At 36.2% G+C, this 16519-nt stretch overlaps 1 protein-coding gene across 2 annotated transcripts in view; it reads right to left on the reverse strand.

The window, feature by feature from the left end:
• The window catches only part of SEC23A (SEC23 homolog A, COPII component), a 65960-nt gene that overhangs the window by 13259 nt on the left and 36182 nt on the right, over positions 1-16519 (reverse strand). For both annotated transcript variants that reach the window (XM_027111103.1, XM_027111102.1), the window contains exons 14-17: positions 11888-12041; positions 5318-5395; positions 2714-2875; positions 225-311 (exon numbers count right to left, since the gene is read on the reverse strand). In XM_027111103.1, coding sequence (XP_026966904.1) covers positions 225-311; positions 2714-2875; positions 5318-5395; positions 11888-12041 — 481 coding nt within the window. The remainder of the gene's footprint in view (positions 1-224; positions 312-2713; positions 2876-5317; positions 5396-11887; positions 12042-16519) is intronic.

Raw genomic sequence — 16519 nt, forward strand, 5'->3', positions numbered from 1 at the left:
CTGCTGAAGTTACTAGAATACTAGACTATAAGCTTGAGTGTAGGTTTGTGAAAAAAAGAGATCTGTATCTCTCAAAGAATCTAGATTTACACATATCTTATAAAAGTGGAAATAAAGCTTATCATAGAGGAAACACTAGTCATATAGTAAAGGGGGAAAGCTTCTATGAATAAAAAGACTTTATTGAACCTACGTGCTTAGCTTTAAATGCTATGGACTCTTACCTCACCATGATAAATCAAAATCTGGAAAAATGTGTCCATAAGGAGAATACGATCTGCAAGAATGCTGCTGCTATCAAGAAGAACCGGCTGACACAAAGAAAACAACGGAAGAGGAAACAGGAAAACATAATTAAAAACATAAAACTGATCCTTCTAGGATATTTTAAATTTTTAAATTTATTACCTTATTACATAAAACCTCTTAGTATTATGAATTCTCAAAGTATATTTCAATTTAACTTTCTGAGGAATCTCTAAACTGAAGTAACAATTGAAAAATAGAGTCCAGTCAAGAGGAAAGAGTCTAACTGATGGTGGCACCACTGAGTGAGAGGGGAAAGGCTTGGGAAAGAACAAATTTGGAGATGGAAAATTAGTACTGAATATGAAATAGAAGGAAGTGGCCTGAACTTGGGTATCACATGCACAAAGATGGTAATTAAAGCTATATGGTGAGACTGCACCACTTAGAGAAAGGGAAGCTATAGAAGAAGTCAGAGATTGAGCCCGGAGCACGCCAACACTTAGAGGTCGGAAAGGGAGAAACCAGCAGGGAGAGACTGAGAAGGAACAGACAGTGAGGAGGAGGAGGAGGAGGTGTTGTAGGTGTCAGAGAAGCCTACAGCAAAAGGTTTTCAAGGAAAATCCTCAAGGTAAATATTGTTGAGAGTTCTGGCAAGATGAAGGCTTTGGTGACCTTCATAAGAGTTGTTTCAGTATAATTTTGGGACAAGAGGAGTTCCCTGGTGGCCTAGTGGTTAGCATCCTGAACTTTCACTGCTGTGGCCTGGGTTCAATCCGTGGTCAGGAAACTGAGATACCGCAAGCTGCACGGTGCGGCCAAATAAAAAAAATTAAAAAATTAGGGACAAGACTTTAACTAATATAGGTTGAAAAGAGAATGTGACATGGGAACATATAGACAAGTAACTTTCTGCATTTAGCTGTGACTGGGACCAGAGAAATGTGGTGGCAATTAGAGAAAATGTGAAGTCCAGGGGCTTTTTGTTTAACACAAGCGCTATTAAGGTTTCTATGTTAATGAGAATGATCCTGATGAGAGAAAGTGATGATGCAGAAGAGAAAGAGGATAACTTCAAAAGCAAAGTCTTAAGAAAGGAAGCTAATGGGATTCATGGATTAAACAGAGAACTTGAAATTTGATAGGAGTAGGCAGTGGGATTCCAATTTTCTTCTAAACAGTTTTCTACATTTTCCAGATGTCTACAACTTATATATATTACTATGATGATAAGAAAACAAGTTACTTCTAAAACTTTTTTCCTGATTCAAAGAACTACAAAACCAAACATAGACCAACATATTAAAAATGCATTTTCTAGAAAAGTAGAAACTATGACAAATTACTTTTAAAATTATAGTAACAAAATACAACATTTTAAGGGACTTCCCTGGTGGCGCAGTGGTTAAGAATCCACCTGCCAATGCAGGGGACACAGGCTCAAGCCCTGGTCCGGGAAGATCCCACATGCCGTGGAACAACTAAGCCCATGCGCCACAACTACTGAGCCTGTGCTCTAGAGCTCATGAGCCACAACTACTAAGTTTGTGTGCCACAACTATTGAAGCTCAGGCGCCTAGAGCCCGTGCTCGGCAACAAGAGAAGCCACCGCAATGAGAAGCCCGTGCACCACAACGAAAAGTAGCCCCCGCTCGCCACAACTAGAGAAAGCCTGGGTGCAGCCACAAAGACCCAACACAGCCAAAAACAAATAAATAAAAAATAAATTAATTAATTTAAAAAAATACAACATTTTACCCACTATTTTTTACAAAACAGTGAATAAAGGCATCATTAGAGATCATTAATCAGTAGATATTATAAATATTCTCTTTATAATAACCTTTCCTAAAGTATTATTTTCATACTTTTAAGTAGTGTAACAGATAATTTTAACCTTAGAACGGAAAAACTCTTTATTTAATAATAGGTTAAAATAAGTGTGACAGTTTTCTAAGAAGGCAAAATGGATGATTTTATCACTTTTTTAAGTATATCTTTATAATCAACTGTATCTTTTGTTCCAAAAAGACTATAGGAGAATGAGACTATATTAAAACAAGAAGTTCTGTTTAGACAGAATGCCCTAATTGTCAGACACTAAACTCTGGAATACAGTTTCTAGAATCATCACTACCTCTAGACATTGTTAAAGACATAAGAATAATCATGAGCCCTATAGGATTTAATCAACTAAACAACTAGACAAAATGATCTTTAAAAAGTCTCTTCTACCTCATTGTTGTTTTATTTTTTAATGATTTCCTAATACAGCCTAGCATTGTATATAGCATATAGTAAGCACTCATAAATATTTTTAAGTGAATATATGAATAACTTAAGATAACTACACTTGAATTAAATTCTTATATTTAATAACTATATTTAAAGAAAAACCTAGTTGTTTTATTTTTTTAATAGCACACATCACAGTAACAAAACCAATTTCTTTTTCTGTCCCTCTTACCTCTGGTGGTCCACTAAAAGAATATGCATACAGAATAGGCTGAATCATGATTAGAGACTGGGTCAAATCTTGACGCATAAAATGGTGACGATAATATGAACTCTCGTCAGGACTATTGTTAAACACTTGCAAGAAAGGAGATCTTCTTAAATGAAACATAAACTATAAGATAAAACATGTGAGATAGCTTTTACTGATTTTAATATTACAACAGAAGTTTACTACTACAAAAGCATTTGATTACAACCATTAACACAATAAAACAACACCTTACAATAAGAACATTCTAAATTGTATTTCTCAGAAAGAATCTTACTCATGATATTTATCAGTTACTTAAAAATATAATTCAACAACAACTTAAAAATTAAAGAAAAAAGATGACTCAAAAGGAAAACAAGAATAGGGACAAAAACCCCTCGCTCAGATCTAAGTTATTAGAGACTGATGCTAGGTGATGCATTAGCAGCAACCTTTGTTTTTATTCTTCATCTCTCTGTCCACATCTCTGAGCCTTTTTATTTCTATTCATTACCACCACCAAAAGACTCTAAGAGAACATAAAAATAGATTAACAGATAGATCCCCAAAACTGCCCTGGTTTAAAAAAAAAAGGACATATATACCCACTTATTTCTTAATATTTAAGGTCTCCTTTATCCTTAAGAAACATTCTCTAGACTTTGTTTCATAATTTCTTTCTCCTTTCCTTTTCTCCCCTTCTACCTACTCCTCATGTGAAAGAGATCAAAAAGGGGGTGAATTAGGCCTGAATGAAGGACAGCTACACTGTCCTTTGACACCAGGGGTCTTTGATATAACCAATAGGATCAGCTCCAAAATACTCCCATTTGTCTTTTAGTTACTTCTCTCAACTTCCTTCAGCCCTCAGGTCTCAAGTGCCTACATGCTGCCCTGCCTGGGACTCATTCCACAGCTCTCTCCCAACACATGCCACTCATTGAAATTCTTATTCCTGTTCCTTTTTTCAGTGATCCATAATTCATTGAGAGGCTCTCTCATCCCTTACCACTTCAATCATTCTTGTTTACTTACAAAAATGTATAATTGGTAAATCTGGGGGTAAATATTTTATAAATGAAGACCTCCCTTAGATTTAGTTTATGTCACCTTTTAGAAGATCATAAGGCTTTGAAAACCCAAAGAAAAAAGCACTTCTGGGTCCTCTGGCTCTCTACTTTCAATGAGAGGAAAAGATGGGATGCCCAGATCTCTTGGAAGATCCAAAAGCCCAAAGAGAAGGCTTGGAGAGGGAGAGAAGAGAAAGTAAGGAAAGTGTGGAGAATTTAGTCAAATACTTAGACTAATGCCCTCAATTCCCTTTCCTATTAGTTTCTCTATGAAAATGAGGCCTGAGAATTCCCAAAACACAAAGGGTTGCCTCCCTTAAGACAAATAGACCCTGCCTTTTCCTAGCTCCCCAAAACCTCAACCAGAGATTTAGGAAAGTCTCCCCCTATAAACATGGAGCTTCTAGATTACAGATTACTAAAAGATTTTCAAAAAATAAGTATAGCTCTTATACTTCAACTTAATAAAGTTGAAGCTTTAAACAAATTTTTTGTGAGCAAAAATTTGAATTTCCACATCTCAATATTAATCATCCTTCCAGACTGAGCTAAAACAAAACACTACCTCTTCTATAAAGATATATCAGGGCTTCCCTGGTGGCGCAGTGATTGAGAGTCTGCCTGCCGATGCAGGGGACACGGGTTCGTGCCCCGGTCCGGGAAGATCCCACATGCTGCGGAGCGGCTGGGCCCGTGAGCCTGCACGTCCGGAGCCTGTGCTCCGCAACAGGAGAGGCCACAACAGTGAGAAGCCCGCGTACCGCCAAAAAAAAAACAAAGATATATCAAATCATCCATTTGGAAGGATTCTTTAAAGTTTCCTTTAAATGTTATATATCTCTCATAGTATTTCTCACTTTCTTTTCTGTGTTATTTATGTATATTTCATATCTCACTCTTCAGAATGAAAGCTCCTTGAAAGTGGGATCCATGTCAGCCATCTCTATTCTCCTAAATTCCTTGCACATAGTATATATTCAGTTGAATAAATATTATCTCTATTACTCATCATATAAACAACCTAGACTTTTAAAAATATCTATCGAAACAACACATAGACTCCACTACCCAAGTGGAAAAGGTTCTGTAAGATAAATCAAATTAGCTTCTTTTCTATTTATCTGGGATGTCCCCATAAAGTTGTTCTCAGGCAATGAGACCATGCTATAAGACTAGCTGATTTGTAAAATTACTTCCTTTTGGTACTACTGTAATTAGTTAGATTCCTTATATCAGATGGAAAGCTAATCTGCTTCACACCTAATTCTACTCCACAGTAGGGTTCCAGTGTAAATTTCTACTCAACACAAATAAATGCTATCTGCAAGGCCATCATAAAAATACTACATACTTTTCACTAGCTATTCAAGCATAATACTAATTTCTTAACTATCTCAAAACTTAAAACCTAACCAAAAGAATGACCCTATAAAATGAGTAATAAAAGACAACAGGAAAAGTGAAACCCAATGCTCCTGTCAACACTAAGAACACGGACCTTTTATCTACTTACCTGTGGATAAAGGGAGAACGTTTCTGAAAATCTGAAGGAACTTGGATCATCTTTGTGATACTCTCCAAATTTCTGACACTAAATAAAATAAAACATGTTAGTAATATATTCCCTGGCACAGAGCTAAAACTTTGTCTATGCATACTCTATTTTTTTGAACGTTTGTCACTTTTAATTCAGGAACTATGAACAAACATAAACAATTCTGTTTAAAAAAAGAATTTCCAAATCTGTTCTGTATGATAACACACAAAATTGCCTGGGACACAAATTAAAGAGAGCAAATATGTCCCATCAGCTGCATACTCTATTTTTAAAGTTATTACTCTTTAGGAGGCAAGATACTTGATATAGGATAAAACTGGAATATTTACTTATAGACTTACCAAGAGAATGATTACAACCAAAGACATAAACTTGAATTTTGGAAACAAATAATACATTGCTCCAATGCAAAACAACTCATCTTAAAATGTTTGAATTTTTTTAACTAAGTGTCTCTGATAGCAAATAAAGAGCTCTTGGATGATGGCCAGAAGAGCTCAACAGGCACCCCCTAAGACTCTACTTAAAAAAGACAATAGTCTACTGACAGAAAGATGCACTATCAAAATACCATAGTGGCTCCAAAGGCAAATTGATGGTATAAAATTGGGTACACTAGAAAAAAGACCAAAAAGAAAGAACTGTTGAAGAAAATCAAGATCAACAGGTAAACCGGTAAAGAAGAAATGCAAAGGCAGAAAGTGGAAGGAAATCAAGGAGACACATACTCTAGCAACAGAGAAGTAAACCCTCTATGATAATGTGACAAAAGGCATCTAAATAACTGAGATAATCCACATGAGAAAGTGCTTAGCACAATGACTGACACTAAGCACTCAATAAATGTTAGCTTCCTCTCGTTCTTGAGCAAAGTCTCTGACCTGAAAAGTTTTTATAGTACTTATGTAACTGGTCTACTTCCTGGCAACGTTTATCGGTACTTGAATATGATCAAGGGCAAAAACAATAAGCAAAAAATAACAAAAGGTTCACTGTTGCAAGTAGTACAGGACTTTTACAGCCTAAAATGTTCAACTAAATAATTTATGTAGTTATCTGTGCCTTAAAGAGCACATACAAAGGCCTAATTGGTTTGATCACATTTTTTGGCTTCCAGGAAAAATCATTTCAGAACCACAGTTATCCAAAGGATAGAAAAGCTATAGTTGTAGCACTAATCCTCAGAAAATAGATCTTGGTATGTGGGAATAAGAATGTTTCTGTCTTCAAAGCCCCCTAATAACACTTCACTGACGAAACTTACAGAGTTGGATAATAATCTTCACTGTCCAGTATGAAAGCCACTAGCTATGATCCAATTTAAATTAATTAAATTGTATTAAAATCCAGTTCCTCAGTTGCACTAGCCATATTTCAAGTGCTCAAGAGCCACATGTGGGTAGTAGTTCCATAATGGACAGTGTCGAACACAGAACATTTCCACCACTGTAGAAAGTTCTCTTGGACAGTGCTGATCTAGAATATAAAAATACACTTGAGATCTAGAATATCAAACACATTGAAAAGATTTTGTGGAAAAGCCAATATGTCACACATTATCTGATTTGATTATAAATAAGATTGGTAACTTTTTCATATGTTTATTGGTCACTTGCATTCCTTCTTTTGCTAATTCCTTGCTCATCACCTTTGCTCATCTTTTGCCCAAATACTACTGATTTGTAACAGCTCTTGTACATGAAAATTTTCACATTCTGTCATACATATGACAAATGTTGGCATGAAATTCTGCTAATAGTATTTTTACCACACAGACTTTTGTCTCATTTTAATGCAATAAAATCTTTTAATATTTTTATTTAATGGTTCCTGATTTTACCTTTCATGTATAAAATCCTTCTGCATCCAGAGGCTAAACACATATTAACCTATTTTTTGATAAATATCATCTATACTCTACCAAAGACAACAATATAAATTTTGTATAATATACACATACATAAATTTCTAATCTTTGGGTTACTTCTTAAAATTTTTTTGAACACTTATCAAATGCCCCAGCATTAGTTACTGGAATCATGAGGAGTAGTCCTTATTTACAACACAAACAAAACACTAATAAAAATGAGCAAAAAGATTGAAGCATAAAGGAGGTATATCAAAGATCCACCGTTTGAGTTATTTAGAAGTAATAAGACTGGGCAGATAAAGCATCAGTAATACAATTTTCTTGAGGAAAATAACAACACTTGCAAGAAGTTTAGTCATGTCTTCAATTCAGCAATTAGTTATGCATAAAGCCATCCACATAAATGGGCCCAAAGGGTCACAGCATAACCTCTATAAGAAAATGGTAGGGCTTCCCTGGTGGCGCAGTGGTTGAGAGTCTGCCTGCTGATGCAGGGGACACGGGTTCGTGCCCCGGTCTGGGAGGGTCCCACGTGCCGCGGAGCGGCTGGGCCCATGAGCCATGGCCACTGAGCCTGCACGTCTGGAGCCTGTGCTCCGCAATGGGAGAGGCCACCACAGTGAGAGGCCCGCATACCGCAAAAAAAAAAAAAAAGAAAATGGTAATGACAAAAGTGGTCCTCCTTAAAAACAGCACAACTGAAGTGCCTGGTCCCACTGGTATAGCAAGAAGAAAACCTAGCTGTGATAAAATTTGCAAGGAAAGCCCCAAGAGTCTTAAACAAGAGAGATTTCCTGGGAATGAAATTTCCTGAGAAATGATTTCCTGAGAGATGAACTGTTTATCCATCGTAGCTAGCAGCACAGCTGAAGGGAGTAGTTAGTGGGTAAACCAAAGGTCAAAGATGAAAAAAATCAAATAGTAATTTTAAGTTATACGAAGATGTCATTCAGTAGAAAAGGTCAGAAGCCAAAATAGTAAGGAAGGAACAGATCCATGAAGCCAGACACAAGATGGACCCAAACAAGAGTCTGAGAATGGAAGCAGCATATATCATGTGTTATACCGATATCTTAAGTGATTCTGACCAAGGAGAATGAAAGCTTATATTAAAGCTGTCAGAAGCAAATGTGGTACCAGCACCAATCTGGCCATATGATGCTCATTAGCTACAAAATAGTTTTTAAAGAGATGTTTATTTCTGTTTTTTTTCCTTCTATTTTATCTATTTTAATTGAGGTATAGTAGCTTTACAATGTTGTGTTAGTTTCTGCTGTACAACAAAGTGAATCAGCTATATGTATACATATATCCCCTCCCTCTTAGATCTCCCTCCCACGCTGCTGCCATCCCACCCATCTAGGTCACCACAGAGCACCGAGCTGAGCTCCCTGCGCTATACAGCAGGTTCCCACTAGCTTATTTTTAATTAAAATGACGCTTAGTCATCAAGAAAAAAAGAAAACAGTTATATTCACTATACCAAATTGAGGCAAGAAGTTTGTTAGCATAATTTCACAGGTTTTTCATTAGGAAAAAAATTAGAAAAGTGTAGTACCTAAGAGTTATTAATCCTTTCTCTGTTCGTGTTGCTATCATTGTTATAGTTGAAAATTCAGCAATAGGGAATCAGGACAAAAAATGAGGCTAGGGATTTCCCTAGTGGCACAGTGGTTAGGAATCTGCCTGCCAATGCAGGGGACATGGGTTCGATCTCTGGTCTGGGAAGTTCCCACATGCCACGGAGCAACTAAGCCTGTGCACAACTACTGAGCCTGCGCTCTAGAGCCTGAGAGGCCACAACTACTGAGCCCACGAGCTGCAACTACTGAAGCCCACGCACTCTAGAGCCCATGCTACGCAATGAGAGAAGCCACCACAATGAGAAGCTTGCGCCCCACCACGAAGAGTAGCCCCTGCTCTCCGCAACTAGAGAAAGCCCACGCCCAGCAACAAAGACCCAACACAGCCAAAAATAAATAAAATTTTAAAAAATTAAAAAATGAGGCTACACTATGTTAGCTACTTAGAATAGCTTCTATAACTAAGGTTCATCTGTCATCACCTGAAACTTCACTTCAATTGTACACTAATTTGATTCAACCAATTAAAGAAAAGAATGTAAAAACCATATTCCCACCACTTTTACCATATATTAGTCACTAGGGTTTCTATAAGAAACTGTGATCTTTTTAAAAATTATTTTTTGAACTTTGCACACCATATGATGCCAGCCACAGTGATGCAGTTTCCAGGTTATCCTGTTAGCAGTTTCATTGCAGATCTTTTAGTCTCACGTGGCAGTAGGACTATATTCATTTGGATAACTCCATTCTCAGTTTTTGACACAAGACAAGGGGTGGGTCATGGATAATTGATGAAAGCTGTTTTGCAAAGAAAGCACGGCAATAGTCTGATGATATCAGCCTTTACCTCTGAAACTACCTCCACCAATCCCCTCTTACACACAGTTGCCAGCTGACTCATGGAACAGACAAGCTATACTGCTGTGACAGACGAGCAGAGTATAATTTTCATTATGTCATGACTCGCCTGTCCTCTACCCTCAACTTGCTGCTGTTGTAAACGGTGCAAACTGCAGGATATGTAGCTTAGAACTGAATTATATTGTGAGATTTTTATCATTTTGTACTTTTTGCAACTGTCTCATTCAGTTATTTACAAGACCAAGTCTATGTTATATTTTATTAGCATTTGTGTTTTACAGGCATGTCAAACAATATGGGAATTTTTGAAGCTGAGGTGTGAGAAGAGAAAGATTCTAGACAGAAGCCTACAGAGAATTCCGAAGAATTACAATCTTCTGAGTCATTTCACTAAACCCATACAACAGAACACAGAAAAAGTCCATCTTCACACTGAAAGCTACTTACCAGTGGGTTTTATGTGGGGCTGATAAGCCAAGTTGTACTATCCAATTTTGTGTCATGTCATAACCTACAAATGTAGTACTAGCTCCAGCAAAATGGAAAAAGTACTTTACTACAAATCATAACCATTTGACAAATAAAGGTGCTGATCACTTCAAACAGCTTTTAGACTCTCAAAACAATAAAGCGTTTGTTAAAACAAAGTCACAATCAGTGAAAAGGCTCAGGAAGCAAGATACTTCAGAGCAAAATTTATTATCTAGAAAAGGAAAAGTCATATAGTTGATGAGTGCTAACAATGACATGTAAAATTACAGTAAGTAAAATGCTAGGACAAGATGAAGTCTGAGAAACTGAAAAGGTTCCATCTTAAAACAATATAACAAGTGGATGCATTCATGACATGTTACATGATGCTGAAGAGTTTTGTGTAAATTAGCTGAAAAATAACAGCTTCTCTATTCAGGTTGATGAGTCAACGGATTTCACCAATGTCATGTCAAGTTGCTAAATAATAGTGAAATTCAAGAGAACTTTTCTGCTGCCCTAAATAAGCAAAGGTCAAAAATATATTTAATGTTTTGATCCTCTTATATGGAAACAAAAGTCCACCTTGGAGGAACTATGTTGACATTTGTACTGACGGTGTCCAATCAGTGGTTGACTCCAAGAGAGATTTTATGCCTATTGTTAAAAAAAGACAGGCTGATGTCGTCATAAGACTGCTTTATTCACAAAGAGGTGCTAGTGTAAAAACACCCTCAGAAATGAAAGAATAAAAGTTCTGGATGATGCTACAAAAAATGACTAACTTTATTAAACAAAGACTAGTTCCCTCGATAATGTTTTAAAAACTGTGTGAAAATCTAGACAAAGGGCACAAAAACCTCCTGCTACAAACAGAAATTTGATAGCTTAACAGAGAGAGTTCTCAACAGGCTGTTTGAGCTGAAGGGTGAACTGAAGAGGTACTTTCAAGGAAATTATAGGCCAGAATTTGCTGAGTGAAAATGAAGCATTAAGAACAGAACTTGGGACTTCCCTGGTGGCACAGTGCATAAGACTCTGAGCTCCCAATGCAGGGGGCCTGGGTTCAATCCCTGGTCAGGAAATGAGATCCCACATGCATGCCACAACTAAGAAGCCCGCGTGCTGCAACTAAGACCTGGTGCGACCAAATAAATAAATATTTAAAAAAAAAAAAAAGAAAGAACAGAACTAAGCCTTCTAGGTCATAGTGAAAGTAATGGGCTCCTGACATGTTAAAAGCTCAAGTAAATCATCAGTATCAATAACTTTATTAACATACACTTTGGTAATCTAGATCTAGATAAAAAAGACTTGCCTATATTTTTATATGTTAATCTGTATAATTTTTATACCCTAATTAATTTCTCTTAAAATTTCCATTAAAATGAAAATAGAAAATTTAAACCACAGCAATGAAGGAAAATATGCAAAAAAGGAGTAAAAACAGATATAGTAATTTAGGATTAAATTGGGAATTCATTTCATATCAGCCCCCCAAAATAATAACAATAATAGGTTACATAATTGTCACTCTTTTATTTTAAGGAAAAAAGGCATTTTCATTTACTGGAAGAGATAAATTAACTCTGCTATTCATTAATATGCCTTTCTCAGCAACTTTATTAGGAGTCCCTCATACAGACTTTCAGTTACACTGTCAAGTACCATGAAAGAAAATAATTGACTACAAATAAATGCGTACAGATTTAGAACAGTATGATGTTTACTTCTTACCAGTCGAATGAGCTGTCTGTCTAGCCATCTAAGCACATCTGGACCTTCTTCTGTTTCTGCTCTATATATTGCCAGCCGAGCCATAAGAATGGCAGCTGCCTCCTGGTCAAAAGATGCAGCAATGTTTTGGATTTGAGTTTGAGCATCTGCCCAGCTAAAGACAAGAAGAAGAAAGCAAGAAGTGCTGCTAAATTATTATATTCATGATATCATAGTTGGCTGTCACACAGATTTAAATTTAAAACATACAGAAAATTACTTCAATATTTCAAAATTCCAACATTACCTAGAAAAATTAGCTTTAAAAAAAATCACTAGTAGTAGTTTCAGTATAGTACTCACTGTTTTTCAGAAAAATATATCCAAACCTAATAAAATTCTCTAAAATAACTGTAAAGGTCGATTTCCAAACATATTCGTTAAAACATTAAGATTTTTACATGTAAAAATGTGTGTGCATATGCACATAGATATACAAGTTGGTATATCAGACTTTAAAAATTCACTTCTTCAATTTTATAAAAGCAAAAATATGGAAATAGAAAAATAAAGTTTTCTCCCAGACTAAGTAATTGTCATTTACTAAACTGGAAAATGAATAAACTATCAGAATATTTTCTCATTGGTCTTTAGTTCAATTATTAGTGATAAAAATTAAATAATTAATATTATTATTTTTACATCTTCATTGGAGTATAATTGCTTTACAATGGTGTGTTAGTTTCTGCTTTATAACAAAGTGAATCAGTTATACATATACATATATCCCCATATCTCTTCCCTCTTGTGTCTCCCTACCTCCCACCCTCCCTATCCCACCCCTCTAGGTGGTCACAAAGCACCGAGCTGATCTCCCTGTGCTATGCAGCTGGTTCCCACTAGCTATCTATTTTAAGTTTGGTAGTGTATATATGTCCATGCCACTCTCTCACTTTGTCACAGCTTACCCTTCCCCCTCCCCATATCCTCAAGTCCATTCTCTAGTAGGTCTGTGTCTTTATTCCTGTCTTACCTCTAGGTTCTTCATGACATTTTTTCTTAGATTCCACATACATGTGTTAGCATATGATATTTTTCTTTCTCTTTCTGACTTACTTCACTGTGTATGACAGACTCTAGGTCCATCCACCTCACTACAAATAACTCAATTTCGTTTCTTTTCATGGCTGAGTAATATTCCATTGTATATATGTGCCACATCTTCTTTATCCATTCATCTGATGATGGACAATTAGGTTGTTTCCATCTCCTGGCAACTGTAAATAGAGCTGCAATGAACATTTTGGTACATGACCCTTTTTGCATTATGGTTTTCTCAGGTTATATGCCCAGTAGTGGGATTGCTGGGTCATATGGTAGTTCTATTTGTAGTTTTTGAAGGAACCTCCATACTGTTCTCCATAGTGGCTGTACCAATTCACATTCCCACCAGCAGTGCAAGAGTGTTCCCTTTTCTCCACACCCTCTCCAGCATTTATTGTTTCTACATTTTTTGATGATGGCCATTCTGACCAGTATGAGATGATATCTCATTGTAGTTTTGATTTGCATTTCTCCAATGATTAATGATGTTGAGCATTCTTTCATGTGTTTGTTGGCAGTCTGTATATCTTCTTTGGAGAAATGTCTATTTAGGTCTTCTGGCCATTTTTGGATTGGGTTGTTTGTTTTTTTGTTATTGAGCTGCATGAGCTGCTTGTAAATTTTGGAGATTATTCCTTTGTCAGTTGCTTCATTTGCAAATATTTTCTCCCATTCTGAGGGTTGTCTTTTGGTCTTGTTTATGGTTTCCTTTGGTGTGCAAAAGCTTTTAAGCTTCATTAGGTCCCATTTGTTTATTTTTGCTTTTATTTCCATTTCTCTAGGAGATGGGTCGAAAAGGATCTTGCTGTGATTTATGTCATAGATGTTCTGCCTATGTTTTCCTCTAAGAGTTTGATAGTTTCTGGCCTTACATTTAGGTCTTTAATGCATTTTGAGCTTATTTTTGTGTATGGTGTTAGGGAGTGTTCTAATCTCAAACTTTTACATGTAGCTGTCCAGTTTTCCCAGCACCACTTATTGAAGAGGCTGTCCTTTCTCCACTGTACATTCCTGCCTCCCTTATCAAAGATAAGGTGACCATATGTGCGTGGGTTTATCTCTGGGCTTTCTATCCTGTTCCATTGATCTATCTTTCTGTTTTTGTGCCATTACCACACTGTCTCGATTACTGTACCTTTGTAGTATAGTCTAAAGTCACGCAGCCTGATTCCTCCAGCTCCGTTTTTCGTTCTCAAGATTGCTTTGGCTATTCAGGATCTTTTGCGTTTCCATACAAATTGTGAAATTTTTTGTTCTCGTTCTGTGAAAAATGCCAGTGGTAGTTTGATACAGATTGCATTGAATCTGTAGATTGCTTTGGGTAGTAGAGTCATTTTCACAATGTTGTTTCTTCCAATCCAAGAACATGGTATATCTCTCCATCTATTTGTATCATGTTTAATTTCTTTCATCAGTGTCTCATAATTTTCTGCATACAGGTCTTTTGTCTCCTTAGGTAGGTTTATTCCTAGATATTTTATTCTTTTTGTTGCAGTGGTAAATGGGAGTGTTTTCTTGATTTCACTTTCAGATTTTTCATCATTAGTGTATAGGAATGCCAGAGATTTCTGTGCATTAATTTTGTATCCTGCTACTTTACCAAATTCATTGATTAGCTCTAGTATATTTCTGGTAGCATGTTTAGGATTCTCTATCTATAGTATCATGTCATCTGCCAACAGAGACAGCTTTATTTCTTCTTTTCCAATTTGGATTCCTTTTATTTCCTTTTCTTCTCTGATTGCTGTGGCTAAAACTTCCAAAACTATGTTGAATAAGAGTGGTGAGAGTGGGCAACCTTGTCTTGTTCCTGATCATAGTGGAAATGCTTTCAGTTTTTCACCATTGAGGATGATGTTTGCTGTGGCTTTGTCATATATGGCCTTTATTATGTTGAGGAAAGTTCTCTCTATGCCTACTTTCTGCAGGGTTTTTATCATAAATGGGTGGTGAATTTTGTCAAAAGCTTTCTCTCCATCTATTGAGATGACCATATGGTTTTTCTCCTTCAATTTATTAATATGGTGTATCACGTTGATTGATTTGCGTATATTGAAGAATCCTTGCATTCCTGGCATAAACCCCACTTGATCATGGTGTATGATCCTTTTAATGTGCTGTTGGATTCTGTTTGCTAGTATTTTGTTGAGGATTTTTGCATCTATGTTCATCAGTGATATTGGCCTGTAGTTTTCTTTCTTTGTGACATCCTTGTCTGGTTTTGGTATCAGGGTGATGGTGGCCTCGTAGAATGAGTTTGGGAGTGTTCCTCCCTCTGCTATATTTTGGAAGAGTTTGAGAAGGATAGGTGTTAGCTCTTCTCTAAATGTTTGATAGAATTCGCCTTTGAAGCCACCAGGTCCTGGGCTTTTGTTTGTTGGAAGATTTTTAATCACAGTTTCAATTTCAGTGCTTGTGATTGGTCTGTTCATATTTTCTATTTCTTCCTGATTCAGTCTTGGCAGGTTGTGCATTTCTTAGAATTTGTCCATTTCTTCCAGATTGTCCATATTATTGGCATAGAGTTGCTTGTAGTAATCTCTCATGATCTTTTGTATTTCTGTAGTGTCAGTTGTTACTCTTCCTTTTTCATTTCTAATTCTATTGATTTGAGTCTTCTCCCTTTTTTTCTTGATGAGTCTGCCTAATGGTTTATCAATTTTGTTTATCTTCTCAAAGAACCAGCTTTTAGTTTTATTGATCTTTACTATCGTTTCCTTCATTTCTTTTTCATTTATTTCTGATCTGATTTTTATGATTTCTTTCCTTCTGCTAACTTTGGTTTTTTTTTGTTCTTCTTTCTCTAATTGCTTTAGGTGCAAGGTCAGGTTGTTTATTTGAGATGTTTCCTATTTCTTAAGGTAGGATTGTATTGCTATAAAGTTCCCTCTTAGAACTGCTTTTGCTGCATCCCATAGGTTTTGGGTCGTCGTGTCTCCATTGTCATTTGTTTCTAGGTATTTTTTGATTTCCTCTTTGATTTCTTCAGTGATCACTTCGTTATTAAGTAGTGTATTGTTTAGCCTCCATGTGTTTGTATTTTTTACAGATCTTTTCCTGTAATTAATATCTAGTCTCATAGCGTTGTGGTCGGAAAAGATACTTGATACAATCTCAATTTTCTTAAATTTACCAAGGCTTGATTTGTGACCCAAGATATGATCTATCCTGGAGAATGTTCCATGAGCACTTGAGAAAAATGTGTATTCTGTTGTTTTTGGATGGAATGTCCTATAAATATCAATTAAGTCCATCTTGTTTAATGTATCATTTAAAGCTTGTGTTTCCTTGTTTATTTTCATATTGTATGATCTGTCCATTGGTGAAAGTGGGGTGTTAAAGTCCCCTACTATGACTGTGTTACTGTCGATTTCCCCTTTTATGTCTGTTAGTATTTGCCTTATGTATTGAGGTGCTCCTATGTTGAGTGCATAAATATTTACAATTGTTGTATCTTCTTCTTGGATCGATCCCTTGATCATTATGTAGTGTCCTTCTTTGTCTCTTGTAATAGTCTTTATTTTAAAGTCTATTTTGTCTGATAGGAGA

This window comes from Aethalodelphis obliquidens, unplaced genomic scaffold, assembly GCF_003676395.1.
Source record: "Aethalodelphis obliquidens isolate GAN/ISIS:26980383/991018 unplaced genomic scaffold, ASM367639v1 scaffold10, whole genome shotgun sequence".
Lineage (NCBI taxonomy): Eukaryota > Metazoa > Chordata > Mammalia > Artiodactyla > Delphinidae > Aethalodelphis > Aethalodelphis obliquidens.